General features: G+C 39.9%; 1 protein-coding gene across 1 annotated transcript in view; it reads left to right on the top strand.

Annotated features, from left to right (window-relative positions):
* The first annotated feature begins 8,833 nt into the window (after window positions 1–8,833).
* LOC139463698 (multiple epidermal growth factor-like domains protein 11) overlaps window positions 8,834–24,649 on the top strand; it is a 30,383-nt gene continuing 14,567 nt past the window's right edge. Inside the window, exons 1-2 of the mRNA XM_071244954.1 lie at window positions 8,834–8,900; window positions 12,889–13,035. Coding sequence (XP_071101055.1) covers window positions 8,834–8,900; window positions 12,889–13,035 — 214 coding nt within the window. The remainder of the gene's footprint in view (window positions 8,901–12,888; window positions 13,036–24,649) is intronic.

The raw sequence follows: 24,649 nt of genomic DNA, 5'->3' as shown, positions 1-24,649 counted from the left end.
TGCTGTGTATACATATAACTAAAATGAGTCAAATACTTAGTGGATAGCACGTGGATGTCAACAATGTTATTCGAAGTCTATAACCATGTAAATGTCAGCGAGCACGTGATTACACATCAAGAACATCACGTGGAGTGTTTCAACCAGGAAACGCACCACGTGCAGAAACTCGCTGTGACCCATCCAGGTAGACAATAACTTTGCGTGTTTTGTACACGGAGGACGGCATTGAAATAAGTCGACACATACTATTAGTTATGGTGTCTTTAATTGCCGCCTATGAAGTTATATTAGGTTAGCAGAAACATATTTTTCTGCTAAGCTAATATGACACCGGCTGACGCCTCGCCCAATCTTTTTCTGCTAACCTAATATGACACCGGCTGACGGCTCGGCCAATATCTTTCTGCTAACCTAATATGACACAGAACGGCAACTAAAGATACCATAACGAATTCATTATGCCGAAAAGTTTACACTATTTGGTATCTTTGTCGCACATGTCATGTCAAAACTTAAAACTCAACACTTAACACTTACAACCTAAGACGTTAAGGGTCAAAGGGAGACTACACTTCAAACCTCAGAGGCGTAGGCTTTTTGATAATTTTAACTTCATAAAATCTTATTAAAGTCATGAAAGTGACCCAAAATACATGAACGTCCTTGCACATCACAAGTTATGATATTAAAACCACTAATTAATATCATGAGCATCGATCCACGCAATTGGGATCGATGACATTCATCAACCAAATCAGCGAGCCTGACCACCCGATCCCTTTAGTCGCCTTTTACGACAAGCATAGTCACCTTTTACGGCAAACATAGTTTGCTGAAGACCTGTTCTACCACGGAATCTTCACGGGTCGACGGTATACGGGCTCATGTGGGGTCAGTAGTTCTGCTCTCTGATTGGTCAATCTCACTTTGAGGCATAATAATACACTGCAACTGCAGACCAAGTCAGGATGATGTACCCACACTCATTGTATAACCTGCAGGCCACATATTACATGAATGTTCGAACATTTCATTCACCGGAAACGGGGGGACCACCAGAAATGGGCTACACACATTGCGCCCATGTGGGGAATGGAATCCGTGTCTCAGGTTTCATGACCCAAGTGTATATTTGGTCACTCAGCAATATTCCAGCTAAATGACTGCGGTTTGTATCACATCGAGTCTGAACCAGACAATCCAGTGACTGTCCTCGTTCCTTGCAATTGGGATACGATGAAATTCAAAAATCGCTTCCTTAATCATAAGAAATCTGTTCCTAGTATAGCATAAGCATGTTTTTTTTAAAAACCTCTATCAAATAGTAACCATGCCAGGTGTTCGCGAAAGATCTTGCCCAATCGGTGGCCACCGTCGCAAACACATGCAAAAGCACCAATACAGCGCGTCTGTTGGACAACCAACTATTTCCAAAGCTGAGTTATAATTCGTCTGTTTGCAGAAGAATATGATTAACATGTAATGCATGTGTATCTTTAAGGCTTCAATACAAGTTCATTTGTATTCATCAAGCCTTAATGCGGTCATACAGAAGCAGAGTTGCAACTACATGTCTATTTGTGGCCGACTTATATGAATATATGGCATAAACGAGACATTGCTATTGGGTTAAATCTTCAAAAATTGTATATTGCTTATTTGCCATTTTCATCTTGTACACCCATACCCTATTGTTTAGCATGAATACAGGGCAGGTAGCGATATCAGATAACCTACAAAGATATCTTTTCCTTTTCTAATGAAATACTTGTAGTCTAAAGACACGCTTTGGAAAATTTGAATTGACAACGTTTTGCACCTCTAATCTCGAAACGCAGTAGGTTTATATGTGAATCACTCCCGTACGATTATTCAATGTTTCGTGATAATGTATTTACACAAACCAGTTATCAGACAGAATAATGTGCTTTATCATATAATTAATGGGTAGGCTTCTCGGCAGGATAAAGTCAACGGATAAAAACGATATCCGTTGGGGTCATATGCGGATAGAGATGCAAATATCAAAGGTCAAGTAGGGACTACTTTCAGTGTTTATAAACAAACATGGCGTCGCCTTCGGACCCGTGAAGATCCGGGGAATAATAGGTCTTCAGCAACCCATGTTTGCCAGAAAAGGTGACTATGCTTTTCGTAACTAACGGGATCGGGTGGTCAGGCTCGCTGACTTGGTCGATGCATGTCATCCGTCCCAATTACGTAGATCGATGCTCATGATATCAATCACTGGATTGTCTGGTCAAGACTCGATTATTTACAGACCGCCGTCATATAGCTGTAATATTGCTGAGTGCGGCGTTAAATAACAAACCAACCAACCAACCAACCTTGTCATTCGGCAATCGAGTCAGAATTAACCATCGGGAATCTGGATAAACTACAGAGATAATTGCTATCATTATCAAAAGAACAGTCTAATATACTTAAAATCAGTGTCTAACTGTGACGTCGCTGAGGCATTTTATAAGTTTGGGCAACTTTGGAGATATAAATTTCGAAACAATTTTGCGAGGGCACTAGGCCTATCCAAGCGGTATCAGTAGCCATATCTGTGTTTGTAGACCTCTGCGGCTTGAAACCGTTTCCACATATTAAAATAGTTAGATTTGGCCGAAATATGTTTGAATTGTTACCTTGTTTTGTTTTGTCGCTGAGTGTACATCTGACTGCACTTCTTAACGTTATGACAGGACAGGCCGACTGTCAACAACGTCTGAACGTGGCCGTGACGTCTCATGGACTAGGGTTAGAGTAGCTTCCCTTTGACAAAGGGCAGTTACTCTAGCGGACATATCGATGGATTGCCGCGAAATGCAGGTAAACACAATTGTTGTTTTGCGTATATGTTGCTTCGACACTGTATAAGAAACAGATTTCAGTTTCAACTATATTGGCTACTGTCAATGTCCGACTGTCACATCACTTACCCTGTGACGTAATAAATATTAATGCGCGCATTCCATGAAAACTCGCAATGTTTAGGTAATGTTTGTGAGAGAGGGAAAGTGATTTTCAAGCACAGAATTAAAGAAAACATTATATGATAAAGAGGTTATCACACTTGTGTGTTTGGGGATGGTAAATATCCTGTAATAGGAATAAACACTATTTATTTAGCTCCCCAAGGATCGCTAAATGCAATGTTTATTCCTAATGCAGGATATTTACCATCCCCATACACACTCGCGTGATAACCTCTATAGCTGTTCTGTATTTCCCGACACTGATACCCATGATGATACAAAGAGCCTGACCTGTCCCTTCCTCCCCTTGAATTATGTCCCCGTACACTCTCTTATCAATAAGCTTTATCAGAAAGCTCTGTACAGTAATTCAGGTCATTGCGGCCTTAAATTATATCCATTCATCCACACTGTGTGATACAAATGCATGAATATTTAACTCTTCCTTGGAAATCACAACGTTTATGCAAGGGGACAACATTTCCTGTCTGATCAGGAGGAGGCAATCATACGCACAACCGATAACACTCTTTCAAAGTTATCGCCACGCCTGAGGAAAAGAGACTAAATGTTGAATTAATGCTGTCAGTTTTATATTGCTGTATTTTAATTTGTGTATCCATAATGCCTCTCATATTCATACATCAGTAAATGAATAACTATGTGTTCATGTTTCATTCATTACAGTATTTCACATGTCTCTCCAGCACCTGTCATGGAGTTCACGTTAATGTAGTTTAGGAGAAAGGGCAAACAAAACACACTTCCCCCTGTGTAATGCTGCACCACCCGTACTAAACCACCACCGAACCATGTTCCAGAAACTATATTATGAGTATTTGTCTGTCTGAAGGTAATAACATTATAGGCAAAGATAAACTGAGTCCACGCATCGGCTGTATCGTGGGTCAATGGGAAACTGTATTGTCACGTGTTCAGTGTGGTGCAATGCCGTCATTAACGTACAAAGGACACAGACTAGTGTTTAAACTGGATTTTGACATACTCCAATATACTAAAGGAAAGTAAAAGAAACTGCGCTTCATGTACAGTTCCCAAAAAAATAGTCTGAGATGAAAGAAAGCATCTTACAATACATATTCATGAAGACATCTCCTCGACTTTAGTGTCGTGATTCACAGTTTGCACGTGCATGTTCGTGCACGGCGTAGAATTTTGGTGTCAGCTTGTTTGTTTGGAGCACGCTACTTGCACACGTGTTTTTTAAATGTGAACAGCGCACAATGACCTTTTAGCTATCAGGTGCTCATAAATGCCACTGACAATTAACATCTATGCGCCGTGGTTATATTTCATAAAAGAAAGTTGCCAGACATTTTACTGTTCATCGAAACACAATTTCATCTCTGAAGGCTTCTCCAGCAAGACAACACTTATGACTTGAGTGCATTTATGACCGGTCGTCCACGTATGACGTCACGACCAAAGGTCAACCATATGCGGTTGGTGCATCAACGGGATCGATTACCAAACTGCCACACGAACAGCTTGGGCAATTACTGGATTTGAGACCAATTTGTGGCAGAACCGTACGCAACCGGTTGAGGGGGCACAACAACCGTCCCCAACCTCCAGTGATACGCCAAATTATACTTCCTCGTAAAGCCCATTTTGAAACTATAAAGCGCTTATGCATGCTAGGTAATAATATTCAAATTTATATTCGACAAGTAAGGTTATTCTAAATAATGTATTTCGATGAAAACCATAAATCAAAGCAGCTATAGCAAAATGTTTAAAGTACGCTGACGGACAACAGACAATTCGCGGTGGCTGATATGAACTATACACAGGTTACACATTGAAAGGGGGCAAATCACATGTAACGACCAGGAAACGAATGAGATAAACCCGTATTCGCTATCACGTCTAGCCCTGCTAATTTAACTGGTTGCGCGATGAAGCTGTTTTAGCAGAGATCTCTTGTATGATAAATGGAAGACTTCAGCTTTCAAATATTCCAGCAGCTCCAGGGCTTGGTGTCTACATTTCTCAACTTGTGAGGTACAATGGCGCATGCTCTGTCTTTGAAGATGTCTTACAACGCTTGTGCACATGTTGTGTAAACAGGGTACACCATTAAAGGCATCAGCAAAGCTTTCAAAAAGTATGATGGTAGACATGTGAAGGACGTTTGATGCATTAGTGATCAAATAATGTCCCTAGTTTGACTTGAACCATATATTCCCGTCTTTTTCAGGTGCATGTATTTTTGACGGGTGCCACCGAAGGAGCAGGATGCGCTGACATTTTCGTGAACACCTGGTATCACATTTTTAGAGTGATTAATAAACACATACTTATAACGTAGTGTGAATAATGTTATCGATGCGATAAACCGATCCAATAAACTTGGCATCACGATCTGATAAACATGCAAATGAGGAAACTTCTTTCGTAGGGATGGAAGTTTACTGAACTATCAATGTGACTTTGTCCTAATCTGGCCTTATACATTGGCGTTGCACGGTTGAAAATCACATACCTCTACTATATTGATTAGAAACTAATAACTCAGTCCCACTTTTCTTTTATTCCGTGTTTGCTCTCTCTTACACACCGACGTCTATATAAGACCCTTGAGCTGATTAAATTTAGTATATTTATACATTCCGTACATTGCAAGTTCGCAAGGTACACGTTATCTTGGAGACTTTCAGTCGAGTAACCAAACGTCTGATTGTATACAAAATTACACACATTATTGAATCAACACGACTGAACGTCGCCAGCGATGGGGAGCCCATGCAAGTCTATAATGTTTGGCAAGTCTAGATTACTGCAGTATCAGGAAAATGAAGAGAGTCACTGGGCTCCCTTTTATTATATTTTTATTAAGATAACTGAACAACGATACGACTGTACGATGTGTTCATTTCAGAGACTGGATGTTAGTCTAGTCCTCATTAGCAACATTGGAAGCTTCCTGCTAGTCCTTGATGACCTTTTTCACAATACCTAGTTGATTTGATACTGATGATTCTACAGTTAGGAAAGTAACATACGATGTGTCTTCATGTGCTCAATTTAGTTAACATTCAATTTATTATTCACATATCTGAAGCCTTTATAATGATGGGTGATGCGTGGACATATTTGTTGAAAGCTAGTTCGCCTTTCTCTAACTGGCTGTGGTGCCGTCATCAACGGTTTTATAATAAAGGACGATGTTCTCCACTGCGATGTGGACGATCTTCTCCACTGCGATAAGGATGATGTCCTCCACAGCAATAACGATGATGTTTTCCACTGCGAAAAGGACAATGTTATCCATTGCGATAAGGATGATGTCCTCCATTGCAATAAGGATGATGTCCTCCACTGCGATAAGGACGATGTTCTCCACTGCGATAAGGATGATGTTCTCCACTGTGATAAGGACGATGTTCGGCCCTGCGATAAGGATTATGTCCTCCACTGCGCTAAGGATGATGATCTCCCCAGCGATAAGGATGATGTCCTCCACTGCGATAAGGATGATGTCCTCCACTGCGATAAGGACGATGTCCTCCACTGCATTAAGGACGATGATCTCCCCAGCGATAAGGATGATGTCCTCCACTGCGATAAGGATGATGTCCTCCACTGCAATAAGGATGATGTCCTCCACTGCGATAAGGATGATGTCCTCCACTGCGATAAGGATGATGTCCTCCACTGCAATAAGGATGATGTCCTCCACTGCAATAAGGATGATGTCCTCCACTGCAATAAGGATGATGTCCTCCACTGCGATAAGGACGATGTTTTCCACTGCGATAAGGATGATGTCCTCCACTGCGATAAGGATGATGTTCAGCACTGCGATAAGAATGATGTCCTCCACTGCGATAAGGACAATGTTCTCTTCTGCATTAAGGACGATGTTCTCCACTGCGATAAGGACGGTGTTCTCTACTGTGATAAGGATGATGTTCGGCACTGCGATAAAGACGATGTTCCACAATGCAATAAGGACGATGTTCGGCACTGCGATAAAGACGATGTTCCGCACTGCAATAAGGACGATGTTCGGCACTGTGATAAAGACGATGTTCCGCACTGCGATAAGGATGATGTCCTCCACTGCGATAAGGACGATGTTCGGCACTGCGATAAGGATGATGTCCTCCACTGCGATAAGGATGATGTTCGGCCCTGCGATAAAGATGATGTCCTCCACTGCGATAAGGACGATGTCCTCCACTGCATTAAGGACGATGATCTCCCCTGCGATAAGGATGATGTCCTCCACTGCGCTAAGGATGATGTTCTCCACTGCAATAAGGATGATGTCCTCCCCTGCGATAAGGATGATGTCCTCCACTGCAATAAGGATGATGTTCTCCACTGCAATAAGGATGATGTCCTCCACTGCAAAAAGGACGATGTTTTCCACTGCGATAAGGATGATGTCCTCCCCTGCGATAAGGATGATGTCCTCCACTGCGATAAGGATGATGTTCTCCACTGCAATAAGGATGATGTCCTCCACTGCAATAAGGACGATGTTTTCCACTGCGATAAGGATGATGTCCTCCACTGCGATAAGGACGATGTTCAGCACTCCGATAAGAATGATGTCCTCCACTGCGATAAGGATGATGTTCTCCAATGCGATAAGGACAATGTTCTCTTCTGCATTAAGGACGATGTTCTCCACTGCGATAAGGACGGTGTTCTCTACTGTGATAAGGATGATGTTCGGCACTGCGATAAAGACGATGTTCCGCACTGCAATAAGGACGATGTTCGGCACTGCAATAAGGATGATGTTCGGCACTGCGATAAGGACGATGTTCTCCACTGCGATAAGGACGATGTTCAGCACTGCAATAAGGATGATGTTCGGCACTGCGATAAGAATGATGTCCTCCACTGTGATAAGGACGATGTTCTCCACTGCGATGATGATGTTCGGCACTGTGATAAGGATGATGTTCAGCACTGCGATAAGAATGATGTCCTCCACTGTGATAAGGACGATGTTCTCCACTGCGATGATGATGTTCGGCACTGTGATAAAGTCTCATTAAAATAAGATCTTAGCTCTTGCTACTGCTATTATTAATGAGATTGCACTGCGATGAGGACGATATTCTCGAACCTGCAACCATCCACCGATCCACCCTCGCACACCGACACGCGCGCACACGTACATCGCGATATATGTGCAATTATTTTGAACGCGAGGTTGAACCCAATTTAAAATGACATCACCTATCGACTATCATTGACGTCAGCTGGTTTCCTTTATCGTTTAAAGCCTACGCAGCCATTCCATAAATATTTATTCATTCATTCACCCGGGATTGGCCTCTTAGTTCTGATCCATTTCATTGCAAAATACTTTCAATTTGTTTTTATGTACAAAACGCATTGAGTTCATTAGCCGATTGTTTTTCCATATGAATACATAGGTTTTATTCCAAACACATGATGTTTATGATACGGAAACACACGATGGTCTGAAATGATTGATGTTTAAGGGGGAATTTAAACTCAGTGAAGTAGCTTTATACGTATAAATACAATGTGTGAGTGAATCGCCCACTTTATCATACAGCGACAAATAAACATGCTGTCAACCACACATTGAGAAGCCATATATATTTGGGAATGTTAGTCAACAGTGTTTTGAGGAAAAAGGCAGTGTATCGATGTATATGTATGGGGCTTGAAAGTAGTTCCTGCGTGACGACCTCATTTGCATATTTATCTGATCGTGAGACCAAGTTTATCACTATTATAACACTAGCCATTATATTATAAATACAGTTATCAGGAACAGTTTCGTTCGGTTGACTTCTTCTGCGTTGACGTTTCCCATTCCCTTTAAACCCAACATGGCGGCCTCCTGTAGGTTGTGTTTTGCAGTCCTGGGATTAGCTTGCTGTGTGTGTTTTACACTGAGTGAGTATGTTTGACAATGAATTTGTTTTCTCAGATTATAAATAAGGACAACAACCTCAACCTCACCCCAAATGGATTTGCCATGAAAGAAAACACAAAATCAATTATTTCATTCCTATATGCCATAAATAGAGATTATTAGTTGCGTGAGATTCCGTATCGTAAATATCACATATCTGGAAAAAGAATTCTATCCTTGGAGTCTGTGGCGGGCATAATACCAACTTCATATTCCCCATAAATCATATTTACGATACGGAAACACACGAAGGTGATAAATTCTTTATGATTTAATGTCATATTTAAAACAATTGATTTCTATATTTCCATACACCAAATGTAAATTTAGAAACTGTGTACAAATCCTGAGTGAACCGTCCCATCTGTGATACAGAAACAAAAGACATGCAGTCATATTGGTTTACACTCACCTGAATTTACTTTTGTGGTATGTTATGTAAAGCCTTTTGACCAAAATTGGCTTCAAATCTTTGTATAAGTTTATTACAAGTAGTTCCTCCAAGGTGACGTCATTTGCATATTTATCGGATCGTGATACCAAGTTTATGGGATTGGTTTATCGCATCCATAACACTGAACTCTATAAAACTTTCTGTTATGACCGTTGAGTAACATAGCAATTTGACGAACAATATCATACATGTATCTATGATATTTTCCCCAAGGGTATTCTGGAAAGACTATCTCCTCAGTCCAACATGATTCTCCGACTTATGCGGATGGAGTCGTTAAATTAAGCATATGATGTTTGATGCATTACACCAATGGTTTGCCTGGGCCAGACTCGATTATTGACAGTCGCCATGATGTAACTGTGCTTTTTTCACTCGAAATATAGAGTTAATAGTTTGGGAGTTAGGGATATAATATTCAACTGATATTCTTCAATGTGCACTTTGGCAGGATCGTGAAGGATGGTTCGATGTTGGGATCTGGCTCTCGCGCGTCAAAAGTGTCTTAACCATTCTTGAAACCAAATTCCATTTCAATTCATGGTATGAAACATAAAGTATTTACATGACTCTTTTGTTGTACATATATTATAAGAATTGGTATAGAGATTGAGTAAATAGGTTCCGGAAAAAGTCATTTATGTCCAATAGGTAGAAGTAAAGTATGGAATACCGGCCACAGGCCACACGGTCCACAACAGTGACGGACATTTACACTTAAGGATCATGCATGAACTTGCTAAACAATACTTCTACATTTGTATGATGTTATCTATATTGGAATTTAATAAATTCAAAACGTTAATGCAAAAGAATTATCAGTCTCGAACATCTGCCGATAGCTATTTTAAAGGGCGTAGAAGGCAAAATAGCACTGAAAATCAGTGGTGACACCAGGTGACGCGATAGGGTAACCATGTCCTGCTCTACCAGTAGCATCCACAAATGTCAATACAAATTGTGTGCCAGTGAGTGAGGACGTGTGAAAACTCCATGTTAAGGTTACATTTAGTAAACTGCACCGAATGTTTCCAAACACTTTCTAAAATCACTTAACCAGGCCTTTGATGGTGAGACGTTGATCCAAAAGTTTAGTTGTAAGCAAATGTATCTTTCCACGACATTTGAATAGAATATACATGCTCTGAAGTACCTAAGCTAACCTAAAGGCATTTTTCGAAATTGAGCTCATTTAATCATACTCAACCAATTCCATCATGACATGAAAGATTAACTATGGTAATATGAAAGAATCAGGTGGTCCTTTTTAGTAGTATAGTTGTCTACACGAAACTTTTGCATTGTAATGATACAGCAACATGTGTACAATATCTTTTAACCCTTGGCTGTGTCCTGAACAGCGGGACCATGCAATCATTAGTATCTCCAGGGCCCCCTTGCACAAAGCGATCTCAGCGCTAAGATGATCGTAACTCCCATACTTAAACATGGGCTTACGATAGTCTTAGCGCTTGTCTTTGTGCAAGTGCGACCAGTTCAACATTGCCTAACATAGTGTAAAATGAAACTGGTATATAGCAACACTGCAAATAACACTGATACTAATGTTTAGCAATTATCTTAGTCTCTGTTGATTCCGTTAGTCAAGTTTCATTCAAAATATAAATGTGTAGTTTTTCTTCTTGTTGAACAACATTTATTTCTCATTGGTGCTCCTCAAAAACATTATTATCATTGCTACATGAAAATGGCAAGGCGATTGGAACTGTACACATTGAAACATTTTTTCATGCCAACTGATGCATCATTCCCAAATCATAAGGTGAGATGAGATTATTCCATATCCAGTTCCCATAGCTGGAGTAAAAGACTTTTACCTGTATGTATTACGTGATACTTCCAGAAAATATACACTGAACCAAATTAAAAACTTCACAATCCTAAAATTTTAACATTTTGACCAGTTATCATTGTGGGCCCTTATTGTGTATTTAAACAGTAATGGCCACGTATTGTCTTCAGATAACACCCGTTTTTGTGGAGGTGAATCGATCAAAATCATGTGCACAGCACTGTAGTGACAAAAGTGTTTTTTCACGTGCAACTGGTCACGTGGCCATAATACCGCATGTGTTTTCAGCCATACTTGTTAGCAGTCATCAACAAAAAAAAGAAAAACACAAGAAAACAAAAGTCTTTAGGGCCATTTGTCATGCCACGCCTTTCAAATGTGCAACGTGAACGTGCCATCGGCATGTTGCAGATGGGAACGTCCGTAGCTGAAGTCGCAAGGACGATGGGTTGTAGTCGACGGACTGTTTATGATTTACAGACGCGTCTACAGCAAAAGGATACCACCGCTGATCGCCCTCGGCCAGGTCGACCACGTGTGACGTCACATGCAGAGGATCGTCAGATTGTCTTACGTCACCTCCGTAACCGATTTTTTTACGGCTACATCAACCAGAAATGAAGTGTTAAGGGGTAGATTGAGTGCGCAAACTGTTCGTAACCGTTTGAGAACTGCTCACCTTCAAGCACGACGGCCATACTGCGGGCCGATTCTGATTCAATTACACAGACGTCAACGTCAATTGTGGGCACAGCGACATTTACGATGGACTCAGAGGAATTGGAATCATGTCGTCTTCAGTGATGACTCCCGATTTAATCTTTGATTTGCTGATAGGGCGAGGGTGTGGAGGCGCCGTCATGAACGTTACGCCCAGTGTTGTGTACAGGAAGTTGACAGATTTCGAGGCGGAAGTGTCATGGTGTGGGGTGCTTTCTGTGGCAAAGCACGTTCCAGGCTTCTTGTCATCCGTGGCGACCTCAACGCTGCTGCTTACCTTGACCAGGTACTGGCACCAGAACTTCTGCCTTTTATGGCAGCACATGGACCCTGTTTGATCTTCCAACACGACAATGCGAGACCCCACACAGCAATTTTGACAAGGAATTTCCTTCAGAATGCGGGAGTCAATGTCATGGACTGGCCGTCAAGGTCTCCCGACCTCAATCCCATCCATCACGTCTGGGATGCACTTGGCAGAAGTCTGCGCATTCTCCAGAACCAACCACAGAATTTGCAAGATCTTGGCAGCATTTTGCAGCAACAATGGCGTCGTCTTCCCAATCATGTGTTCACAAGCATCACAAGGTCCATGCGGAGGCGTTGTATGGCAGTTGTCAGCTTGGGACTTATGATTTAAACTGTTGATGTTATTACCGAATACCGTAGGTGCTTGGAACAAATTATGGTTACCACCGTTAATTAAAATCCTTCTTTGTACATTAATGATTAAAAAAAACCTTCTCTGATACATTTGTCCGTTGTATATCATATATGGGATTACTTTTAAAAATGTGAAGTTTTTAATTTGCCCCAGTATATATCTTACGTTTTGCTGTAATGCGTCATAAGGCATACACATAGTATATATTACAAGAAACCATAACGGGTATACATTCTGGAAGCAATGTCTGATAACACAAACACACCACCAACAATAAGCTCTTTATATTTACTCTTATTGACTTTTATCTACTCACAGGTACCTGCCCTCGAGGACAGTTCGGAGACTCCTGTAGCTATTCCTGTCACTGTGAAGGAGGCGCCGCGTGTAACCCTAACACAGGAAAATGTCCTAGGGCCTGTGCACTACAGTGGAAGGATGGGAGGAACGGCATTTGTCAAAGAGGCAAGTAATCGTATTTTGTTTCCAAGAAAGGAGTTCGGACACATATTGTTATGACTGTTTAATAGTTAATTGCTTAAAGCTTAAGGTAACTCTACTCAGAAATAGGTCGTGTGCTTGATTTCCTGATTGAGAATATCAATGTGTGCCAAATTTAGGGATAGAACATTATGGCAAGTACCAGGTGTCCCCATAGGTGCTAAGTGTGCCCCTCTTCATATATTGCTATGTGGAAGGTCCTCCATAATTACATGCGGGATGACACAAGAAGCCATAAAAAACAAACACAACATAGCAATTTTACAGATTTTAATATTTAATATTGATATTCGATTTTCACGTTAGTTGCACTTTAAGTCAAAGAGAGGGCACTTTGCCAAAGGGTTCAATCTCAGTTTCATATACACAATTAACTTCAGTGGGGAATCTATGCATGGACTAAAATGATGGCAACCCCTGTAATAAAGAGGTGTGACAACAGGGATTATTTCGATTTCCAATCGTGATTTTCCCCTTCATGTCTTACAACATACAATCAGCTCCAGCTTATGGCATCTACATTTCCCAGTTACGGGAATTTATGTCAGGTGCCTTGATGGCGTGGCGTGATACTAATGACTAGATTGTCTGGTTCAGGCTCGATTAATTTCAGGCTGCAGTCCTATGGTAGGAGTATTGACAAGTGTTCACAACAAAACACTTACTTTTTTATGACGGGTGTTGAAGGATGAGCAGGGTATGCTTAATTCGGGAACACCTAAAAGTTTCAGAACTTGATGGCAAAATATTTCAATTCATGAAATATTAGGTTCACGATAAGTGAACCTCTTATGCATCTGCTCACTTAACAAGTGCCACTACCACGATTCAACTATGCTCAGTATTTTTTTTAAATCTGCTTAGCAATTTACTATTACAATGACGGACATACAGTAAAGTACGGTTATAACGAACTCAAAGGGACTACTAATTTTAGTTCGTTATAACCGTAGTTCGTTATAAGCATATATATAGCATAACTACAGCAAATAGTCGGGACCAAAACAGTAAGTTCGTTATATCCGTAAGTTCGTTATAAGCGTGTTCGTTATAACCGTAGTTTACTGTAGATTTAAATATGTAATAATGTATATTATACCTATGTTCATCTATAATAACCAATCTTGCAAGAGATTCCTGTTTATACATCATGCATACATTTACACATTAACATATCACCAATATATATACTTGATACCTACATGGACACACTATGTGCTCCTTAATGTGAGGGCCGACATTTAGGTATGCAAAGAGTTAATACGATGAATTACCGAGGAAACTAAGGAACATACATTCGCCATTATTTGAGTTAAGGAATCTGTTTCGGTTTATAATCCAGAGTGGTTATTCTCTTGCATTGACAATATATATTTGCTCAAAATGTTATTGACGTGTATTGACTTTACTAATGGTTCAAAGTGCGAAGGGTAACATTACTCTGTAAAATATTAAAATCAAGTGGATGTTTTAGACAAGCACACGGTACTTGTGAGGTTAATTGACACAGTGGACCAAATGTTGCCTCTGAAGTTCCTGTATTATAAATAAGAATCAGGCTGCATGGACTGGAGTTATGGATGACCAAAGTACTGTGTATTCTCCCATGACATTGAAGAACAACTGATTCTGATTGGTTGGAATTTGGTATCTAATTTGCATTTGATACGTCTAAACGGAGCGTGTTCACACAAAGACAGTCATCATGAATACATCGTTAGCCTACATATCGTTCCATAAAAAAATGTCTGCCGATAACTCATCAAGATTCTATACGTTTGATGTCAGACCATTATTGGAAACCCACGAAAACACACAAACAAATCTCCCGAAACGTATTGGTACACTGCATGGTACATGACCACAACAGTCAAACTTCTGCAACATGCTAGCGTTGAATGACGTGAAATCATGAAACTGACAGGTCACATAATGACGAATACTTCATCTCATACAATGCCGACACGTCTTCAACCATCCTTCAGGGTGGTTTCACGTCGTACCTTTCACGCTCATTCCCAGTAAATCTACAGTTTAATGTTGAAGAGCATCACAGATAAAAGACACGTCATCTGGCTTCGTGCAGTTTGCCAATAGCGCAGATACTGTCAACAACAACTTTGGCAGCCATCGATAGTGGTGACAAGTAACAGTAACGAATTACAGCGAGGGAGGGAGCAAGCGAACTGACTACATGATGGTCCCATATGAAATTACTACAAATGCTGATAGTAAATTTTGAGTGTGGGGTGTATGACTGTCACACTGGCTATACATCAGAATCCCCTGAGAGATAAAATATACGGTCGCTGCTTAGTTCTTTCAAAAGTGCAATTTAACCACAGAACATTTAGGATTTTAAGTACTTCTCGCGTTCTCTGCTCCCACTTGCACATTACAGTTAATGTAACATACATGTATCTGATTCCAAGGTATCCTCTGCTAAGATACTCATTGTTTATTTTCTACAATCCAAACTGTGATGATACGTATTCTCAAGTAGATTTGCTGTTATATGAAGTTCCACCTATACTGGGACAGTATGACAAATAAACAAAGCAATGGTGAGTGTTCTGTGACTGACAGGTCAGTTACATTGGTTGCCATTGCATAACATTGGAAATATAAAACGTCAACACCAGAAAATAATCAGTTTCCACTATTTTGGAGAAATAGATTCCACTGGGCGTAAAAGGCAAAATAGTGATCTAAGTTCTATGAATCGATCACTGACAATTGGGGGTGACACCGGTAGCACCCGCCAATCACACAATTTGCATAACAAAAGTGAAAGATATGCGTTTGTTGCCTTATGCCACACAGCAGTACTCGTGCTGTCCGACGGCATTTCAAACATAACATATCGTTATCAAAACGCGAATACTACACTGATTCTCATTAGATACATATTTTATAAAGCGAGTGCACGATATATGGTAGATGATCATGCGAAAGCTACGTAACATACCATTGAAAGTTCGCAAGTTTCGCCAAAATGGTATCTCACAAGAATGAGTCTGATATTGCATTTATTCACGCTTATAAAATAACGCGAAAACGGTTGCAAATCTGGCTGCGCATGGACATTGGTATACGCCCTGCCTAACAAGGGCATTGTTCACATTTCTATTCATACGCAATAACAAAATGTTCGAGTTATTGTGTCTCCAAACATGATAGCAGCAATGCTCAAGACCTTCATTTAAGAATTGATCGAGTGATGCTAATTCAAATGCATAGTTGTGTGTATGCAGAACTGTAAGAAAACCTAAACCGTCAAACAGCACCGCTCTCTGAACCCACAGTCGATCACCACCATGACCTGGTTGTGCAACCATCATGATGCGGCTCATATATGAGCTGAAATTATATTCTGTCCATACCATTTGAATAAAAGGGAATTCAGAGTGTTCGCCAAAGACTGTTCCTGTACTGTAGTGAAAATCAGCAAACAGCTAAAAACAGAGGGCAAGGTCTACACTATCAGAATAAGAAAATACAAACGTGATCTAAACACAACATGTTAGGCTAGAGATCAGTAGGGAATGTTATTGTTCACCTTTGTGATGTTTTGGGCCACAAAATCAAAAGTCAGGCACGCTTCCGTTGACTTTTTTTTATGATTTGTATCGGGACTTTGAGTGATCGGATTGTGCAGCTGTGTATATTCATTCATATGCAAACACGTTTGGAAAAAGTGCTACAAAGTACTGATAACTGTCCAAATATACTGATGCGCAAAACATTCTTGGCATAGTTGGAAGTTTCTTTCGCCCGTCAGTGTAGTTCAAACTGATTTCATCTCTCACAACGACAAGTTTACATTAAATCAAATTGAAAGTCGTAAAAGGGGTCGGGTGCATCACGCCATCAGGCACCACGGTCTATATGTATTCGTACCTGGCAAATGGATACAGCTCAGTTATATAGTGTCTGGAGTACATGTACATCTTTGCATAACTAGTTTAGAATGTGAACCGAATTTGATGCCTGGGACAATATTGTTTGTTTTAGTAAAGAATTAATCTAAATAAGTATTGACATGGTTTATGGATGTGAAATATATTTCAGCGTGACGTTAACGAGGTCACAGTAATCATATCAAAAAGAAAATAACGAGGTCTACCTTGTACGACACACGTGTGAAGTACGGATTTGGTTTCTCACCACCTGTCTTTTTATCCCATTGGTAATCAAAGGCTATATTCTGTCGTTTGTTCTCAATAAGAAAGTTTCCACTCATTTTGGAAACATCGATAACTCAATAATCTTCGGACACAATAAATCATAAATATTTAGAAATTTTCGGAAAGGTCTGAGGTGAAACATATAACCTGCTGAAGTAACAAGCACATCAGGATTTAGACACACCAATTTAGAGCAAAGGGTTACCAAAAGGTTGAACATTGTAACGTGGCAGTGTATACTGTCAATTATTTCTGATTATAATTGTGACTGAATATTGATTGAGAGCTCGAATAATGTTGAGTTATGGTAGTGACATTAATATAGAGAGACGTACCCTGGGTGTATGATAGTCCAAATTCCGCCGCCCCGTTTTAAAATTTCGTTAACTTCCCGTTATTAGAGAGCTTCCATGTTAACATAAAACACTATCATTAAATCCTTGTGTGTAGTGATACATGTTTTCCATTGACGTGTAAAGTTATTTGGAACCAAACCAAACAACCTGTGAACTCTTTTGTGCATATTTATTCGCTGAGTAAAAACAGTTCTTCGGAATATTTAATAAAAAATACTTGAACATAGTTTTGGAAAATACTTGAAACTTTAATAACGGTAACAAAACCGATTCTGTGTCATTTGATTATATCTAATATTGAGTTTTCGAATCAAACCGCCTCTCATTTGAAAAATGCCTAGCGGGGGAAGAGGTCAGAGTATGCTTTTGTCAGTGTCACTGTCATATTGTATGATAATACGGAGTGTTTTGACTTGCATCGAGCTTATCCAGATTCATCATTATGTTTCCACCAGCAGTGTTGCCAGCAAACCTAGTGCCATCAGCAACATTTATAATGTGACACAACTGACATTACGGGAGGGATCGCTCTGCATGATGAGTTTTATCAACAAGCCGCGGGATGTCATAGTGTGGGATGGAGTTTTTCCTGAAATTATGTTGGATATTCGCTTGTGCTGATCAGGATTAATATGCCAGGAATTGTTCACAGAATGAATTTTGTGATTAGTGAGACAGGCGGCATCTCACACATTTTTTACGAGAGAGGAAAGTTTGTTTTTCCCAATACGATATCGGATAAACCAGTGATCGTCAGGTTAAGGCATGCCTGAAGTGTCTTTGCCGATGTGAAAGGGATCGACATCTCGACCGTAGTCGAGCGGACGAGTGGACGCATACATCTTATACACCTGCAAAAGGCACCGAGATGGATCAGCAATATTATGCCACATTTGGGACTTAATGTCCCGAAAATAACGACGATTCTCACGAGATCTCTTCATTTTGTCTCATGGACAGTTCAAGATTGATTCTTGATTGTCTCCATTAACATTCAAGTTGATGTCCCCCCACACATGTTCAAGTTATCATTGACACCACTTAACCTGAATGGATTATGTCGTAGAGCCATAGACAGTTTAATATGCTCATTGGATTATTGATTCGAATGGATCCGGACTGCCGCATTGACTCGATCTCTTCATCAGTACATTTCTCTATACTAGAGAACGTGATGCCGTAAAGGTCAGTGGGATGGAGCTCAACGGTAAATCCTATGGGGTAATGGAACAATTACCAGGAGAAATAGCCCAGTATAGGAGAGAGGTCCTTATGCCCCGCCTCAGAACTGCTAAGAGAGATGGAAAGAAGGCTGACATAGTAGTTGACAGGTTGTATGTAAACAACCATCTGGAAGACACCCCTCCACCCCCCTATCCACCCCCACCCCCTATAGAGCCCCAAGCAGAGGTTTAGTGGTGGTCACAGAGGAGGATTCAGATGTGGGTACACAGGTGGACATGGGCAAACAGACGCTAGCCCCTCTCCAGATGTGACAGATACTCTATACCAACTGTTTACAAGTGACAGATTATGTAAAACTGAACCGCTGTCAAGATATTGTTTTAACGTGAACAGAATGAGTAATGGTTTAGATGAAAGCAACAGAAATAACATTCAGTACATAGATGTACATAGTAAAGACTACGGTGACGGTTTACTTATAACTTCAGGTAATCCGCTCTCTTTAAACACTATCAATACAAATAACAATTCAGGGAATGATGATTTATTATCTGCAAATGGAGATCACTCAAGTTCTTCTTATTGTTACTTAGACAGTGTAACTGTCAAACCTGTACGTAATTTTACTAGTTTTTCACGAGCAAAAGTTAATGATTCTCTTGATGGAGAAGAGCTATGTGATGCCACGGAAAGTACTAAATTCCAACCAGGTGTGAGAGACTCATTGACTGATGTGATACAAGAGAAATGTGATACTAACTGTAATTTCTCTTCTAAGAATACTACCAAAGATGAAGCTGGTAATATTTCGTATAGTGCCAGCATGGAAGACTGTGTAAACAATTCATTTTATAAGCCATCAAATAACAGTCATTGTTTAGTTAGCAATTATGCCTGTATATATGACCTAAGAACATCAAGTTTCTATGCAGCATAAGCAGTTTTAAGTAATCCTTGGAATATGTCTATGAAGGTAGCAGGTGAACAAGACAGTAATTTTATATTCCAAAAGGATGTTCCCTGATGTACTTTCCTCAATATTCTAACTAATAAAAACATTGAGGTTGTGATCGCTGATAGCCATGTCAGCACTGATAACCGCACTCATAATTATTACCCAGTCAGTGAAAGTAAACGTACGTTTGCTTGTGAATTAGGTGATATCCACGCTACTGGTGACAATGTTCGTACTGAAAGTGTACAAGAAAATGATGGCATGATTGTCGATGCTGATAATGTTGATGTTTTTAATGAATGTATAGATGGTAATAGTGAAATTGTTGGTAATGATGGGGATGATGATGATGATGATGATGATTATGATGATGATCATGATGACAATGATAATGTTTATGATGCAAGTAACCACAATCATATAAAACTACTTTCATTAAATGTATGTAAAGCGGTTAGAATATCAAGAATTTACCAATTTGATTAAAAACAAGGATATCATAGGATTTCAGGAAAACTGAATCTCTAGATGATCTACAATTACCAGGTTATAAACTGTACTTTCAGCGTAGGAATGGAGCAATTAGACGTTCAGGTGGCTTTGGGGTAGCAATAAGATGTGATTTGGAAAATGGCATATCAGTTATAATAGACGAAGAATGTCAATATGTACTGTGGATAGAAATATCCAAGACACCATGTGACACCAAACAAGATTTGTTTTTAGGAACAGTATATATACCTCCAGAAAATTCAAATTACTTTACAAGCTAGACATTTAATGAAATTGAAAAGAATTTACTTTATTTTCTCTCTTTGGATGAGTTGTTATCTTGATGGGTGACTGGTTACTTTCCTTGTAATATAGGTGTTAGACAGGGAGTAAACGTATCCCCTCTATTATTCTCAATTTTCATAAATGTCGTGGAATCCTTTTTGCTTTCATCTGGGTGTGGAGGAGTTAATCTCAACTATGATGAAGATAAAGACTTACTTGTATGGATCCAGTTTATAATTCTATTGTATGCAGATGATGCTGTATTATTTGATGAATCACCAGAAGGTTTACAGAAAGCCTTATACTCTTTTAATGTATATTGTGAAGAGTGGAAATTACGTGTAAATATAAATAAAACAAAAATTGTGATTTTCGGAAAATTCACAACTTAAATGTCACTATTCTGTAAAACCTTAGATATTGGGGACACTTATACGTATCAAGGAATTGTACTTCACGGGAACAGAAAACTAAGTCCCTTAGTGATAGTGCATCGAAAGCAATGTTTTGTCTGATTAAAAATCAAGAAATTTAAATTTACCTTTGAAAATAGAACCTGTAAATTATGTAATGCTCCATCTATTGCTGAAGAATTTCACTTCTTATTCAGATGTTATTATTTTTAAAGAGAGAAGCAAAGGTTTCTTTTATCATATTAAACTGAATGGCCAAATATTATAAAGTTTGTAAAACTCTCATCAACAACAAACACACTGGGTCTAAAGAATTTATCGAGATAAATTGTAAAATGTCCATTAGTATTAAAATTGCTAGGTAATAAGTTGTTGTTATTAACTACCATCTTGTCTGCTATTTGTACATATACATAATTATTTATTGTAATATGCTCTTGTGCGACCTTTTGTGGTTTTTTAGTAACCGGATGAAGTTACCACGCTCTTCATTCTTCAGTTCAATTTTCGTCCTCTTTAATATCTTCTGTGATGTTGAAAAGGCTCTCCATTACTCGAAAACTAACGAAAAACTTGCATAGATGTTTGTTTAGATTGTGTGAAGGAGGGTTCATATATAAGGCGTTAAAAATGATTTTCAAAGTTCGAAAAGTTATCTAACAGTTTCAAATCATCTAAAGTTTTCTTGGCTGTGTTTCGGGGCGGTCGGGTAGCCAAGTGGTTAAAGCGTTCGCTCGTCACGCCGAAGACCCGGGTTCGATTCCAGACATGGGTACAATGTGTGAAGCCCATTTCTGGTGTCCCCCGCCGTGATATTGCTGGAATATTGCTAGAAGCGGCGTAAAACCATACTCACTCACTCACTTGGCTGTGTTTCTACTTTGATTTTCTAAGATGACGCCATCGATGATGCCGTCCTCAACAGCGACACATCTAAAATAATGTCTCCAACATCAATGGTATCCATGTTGTTTGTAAACACATGCTCACGTGCACCGACGAAAAAAGTCCCACTTCCGGGTATTTTATGTGCATACTTATGTTATTGGGGCATGCTATACATTTATTAATAACTGTTTATCCTGCATTGGAGGGAAATACATTTCTCAGCGGGTGAATTAATCCCTTAAACCCCGACACGAACCAAAAAAGGTTGCACGTGGGTTTCTGAGTGGCAGAATAAATACCTTATTCCAAACAAAATGGCGCACTCTTTTCAAATTTAATAAAAGTCACGTGACATAGCACAAGCTAACCTCAGCTGAATCGGACAAGTAATTTCTATCATTTTTTAATTTTTGTTAATTATTTCATAATGTTATTTAAAACATGTCGGTAAGATGTCGGATCACTCGGGGTACATTGGATTTTATGCGTCCATCGTTAGGTTTTATGCCTGGTTATGTGTTTGATAGATCCTGCTACATCTAATAACATGTGTAGTTTGTTGAAGGAAACTCAAACGTAAGTTCTATGGATGCCAGTTTATTTACAAATGTACAAGTGGCATTATCAATAAAAATTGATAAGAGGAATAAATACACGCAAAAATATGCAACATAGTAGACGTTCATTCCCCAATGAGAACACGGGTGCTCAACGGGTTGCTTACGGGTTGACACCCGTTGAACACGTATGCAACGGGTGTCGGCGCGTAACACTGAACCGGGTTTCAGTTGAAGTTGACAAATATACTCAACAACAAAAGTTCCTGTGACACTAACATTTTAGTATATTTTTTAAACAAGTAAAGTTTGGTTACCAATATTGTAGTACATGTATGGAATCAAGTCACAAAAACGCAACTGATACAGAAGAGCATGCATTCCATGCAAAGGTTGACTTTTATGCCAGCCCCATGCATTTCACTACCCAAGAATGGGTATAAAACATGTGCCTTAACGGGATTCCATATGCATTGTTTAGCATCGTGCTGACAACAACCACTCAGAAAAACAACACAATTACGCAATTATTCAACATTACGAAATGCCACGCCTGTCTGAAAATGAGCGTCTGCGAGCCATTGGTATGCCTGAAGCAGGATCGAGTCAAGGTGATGTTGCATGACAATTTAACGTCCACAGAAACACCATTTGGTGTTTATGGCAACGTTTGCAACGGACGAATGCAGTCAGAGACTATCATCGGAGCGGCATGCCACGCCTAACCAATAATCGACAAGACAACTGGATTCGAATAACACAACTACGAAATCGATTCCAGCCAGCAACAGTGACTGCAAGAAGCATCCCTGGCCTTCGACGAATATCTTCACAAACCGTACGTCGCCGCCTCAGATGTGTAGGGATTGTTTCCAGAAGACCCGCCAGACGTCCTATTTTGACAGGTCTGGAAACCATCGTCAAGCACGTCTACATTTGTGCAGACGGCGTCTACGATGGACGGCCATGCAGTGGGGACAAGTTCTATTCACTGACGAGTCTCGTTTTGACCTCAGCCACAGCGATGGACGGATTCGAGTGTACTGACGTCGAGGTGAACGTTACGTCAATCATTGTGTCATGGAAAATGATCGGTTCGGGGGCGGCAGCCTCAATCTCAATGGACAGCGCTACCGCGACGAGATCATCGGCCGTGTTGTTCTACCGTTTTTGCGTCGTCATGGCCCAGGCATACCTTTCAACATGATAACGCCCGGACTCATATTGCTCGACTTCAACAACAAAACAACGTGAATATCATCCCCTGGCCGGCTCACTCCCCTGATCTCTCACCAATCGAGCACATGTGGGATGAGATGGATCGGCGTCAACCACGTGTTCCACAGACACTCAAGGAACTTCGAAACATGCTCCAGTAGATATGGACAGATATCCCACAGGACTGCGACGCCTGGCCCATTCCATGAGACGAAGATGTGTTGTTTGCATCGCAACCAGAGGTGGACACACACGCTATTGATTTGTAAATTGACATTTTGGCATGTTTTTTTTTACAAAATCACGCATTTTTGAAGTCAGTATGGCAAATTAAACCATTTGAACACTTACAGGAGTCTTTTATCTGTTTCAAACCGAAATTGTTTCAGATTTGGTAAAAAACATAGTTTTGCATTAAATCTTATTCAATGTCACAGGAACTTTTGTTGTTCAGTATATATCAAATGAATACTATTAGTGAGAAAAAACAAAGTGGTGAGATGTGAATCATGAGTTAATGAGCGGCCAATGACCTGTGTTCACCAGACCATAAACACAAGGTCAGCCCTGTCTTAATTAGTGTTCGGTTGCTGGACCTTTATGGCATGACCCACTCCGCGAGGGTCCAGTCTAGCCATTGTCGCCGATAGTAGGCCAGAAGTGAATTTAGATGCGAGTTTATTGCTAGGGGAACCCCCGTGTTGACACGATTGTCGCTGATTGTGTAATGCGCTCCATTAATGAAGTGATTGTTTGTGGATTGCTGACATATTCGTTTTAAGTTTTGCCCACATGACGTTTTTCGTTCGCCAAAATGATGCTTTAGACAGTACAATTATGATGAAGCTGTCACCACCACTAATGTCTTATTATTTAACGCAGGAATAAGTCTCATTTGCACACACCACGCTTTCTGTTTTGTAGTTTGTAAGAATCAATAAGAGAAGGTTTTGTGTGTGACTCTAACATTTATCACTAATTCTATGAGGATATTGGAAATGAATATGAACAGCCATCACTGCAAGTGCCTTAATTATTTAAA

This window comes from Haliotis cracherodii, unplaced genomic scaffold, assembly GCF_022045235.1.
Source record: "Haliotis cracherodii isolate W230 unplaced genomic scaffold, xgHalCrac1.p SCAF_16, whole genome shotgun sequence".
NCBI lineage: Eukaryota > Metazoa > Mollusca > Gastropoda > Lepetellida > Haliotidae > Haliotis > Haliotis cracherodii.
Note: the sequence above shows the minus strand (reverse complement) of the source record. Positions and strands in the feature narration are given on the sequence as shown.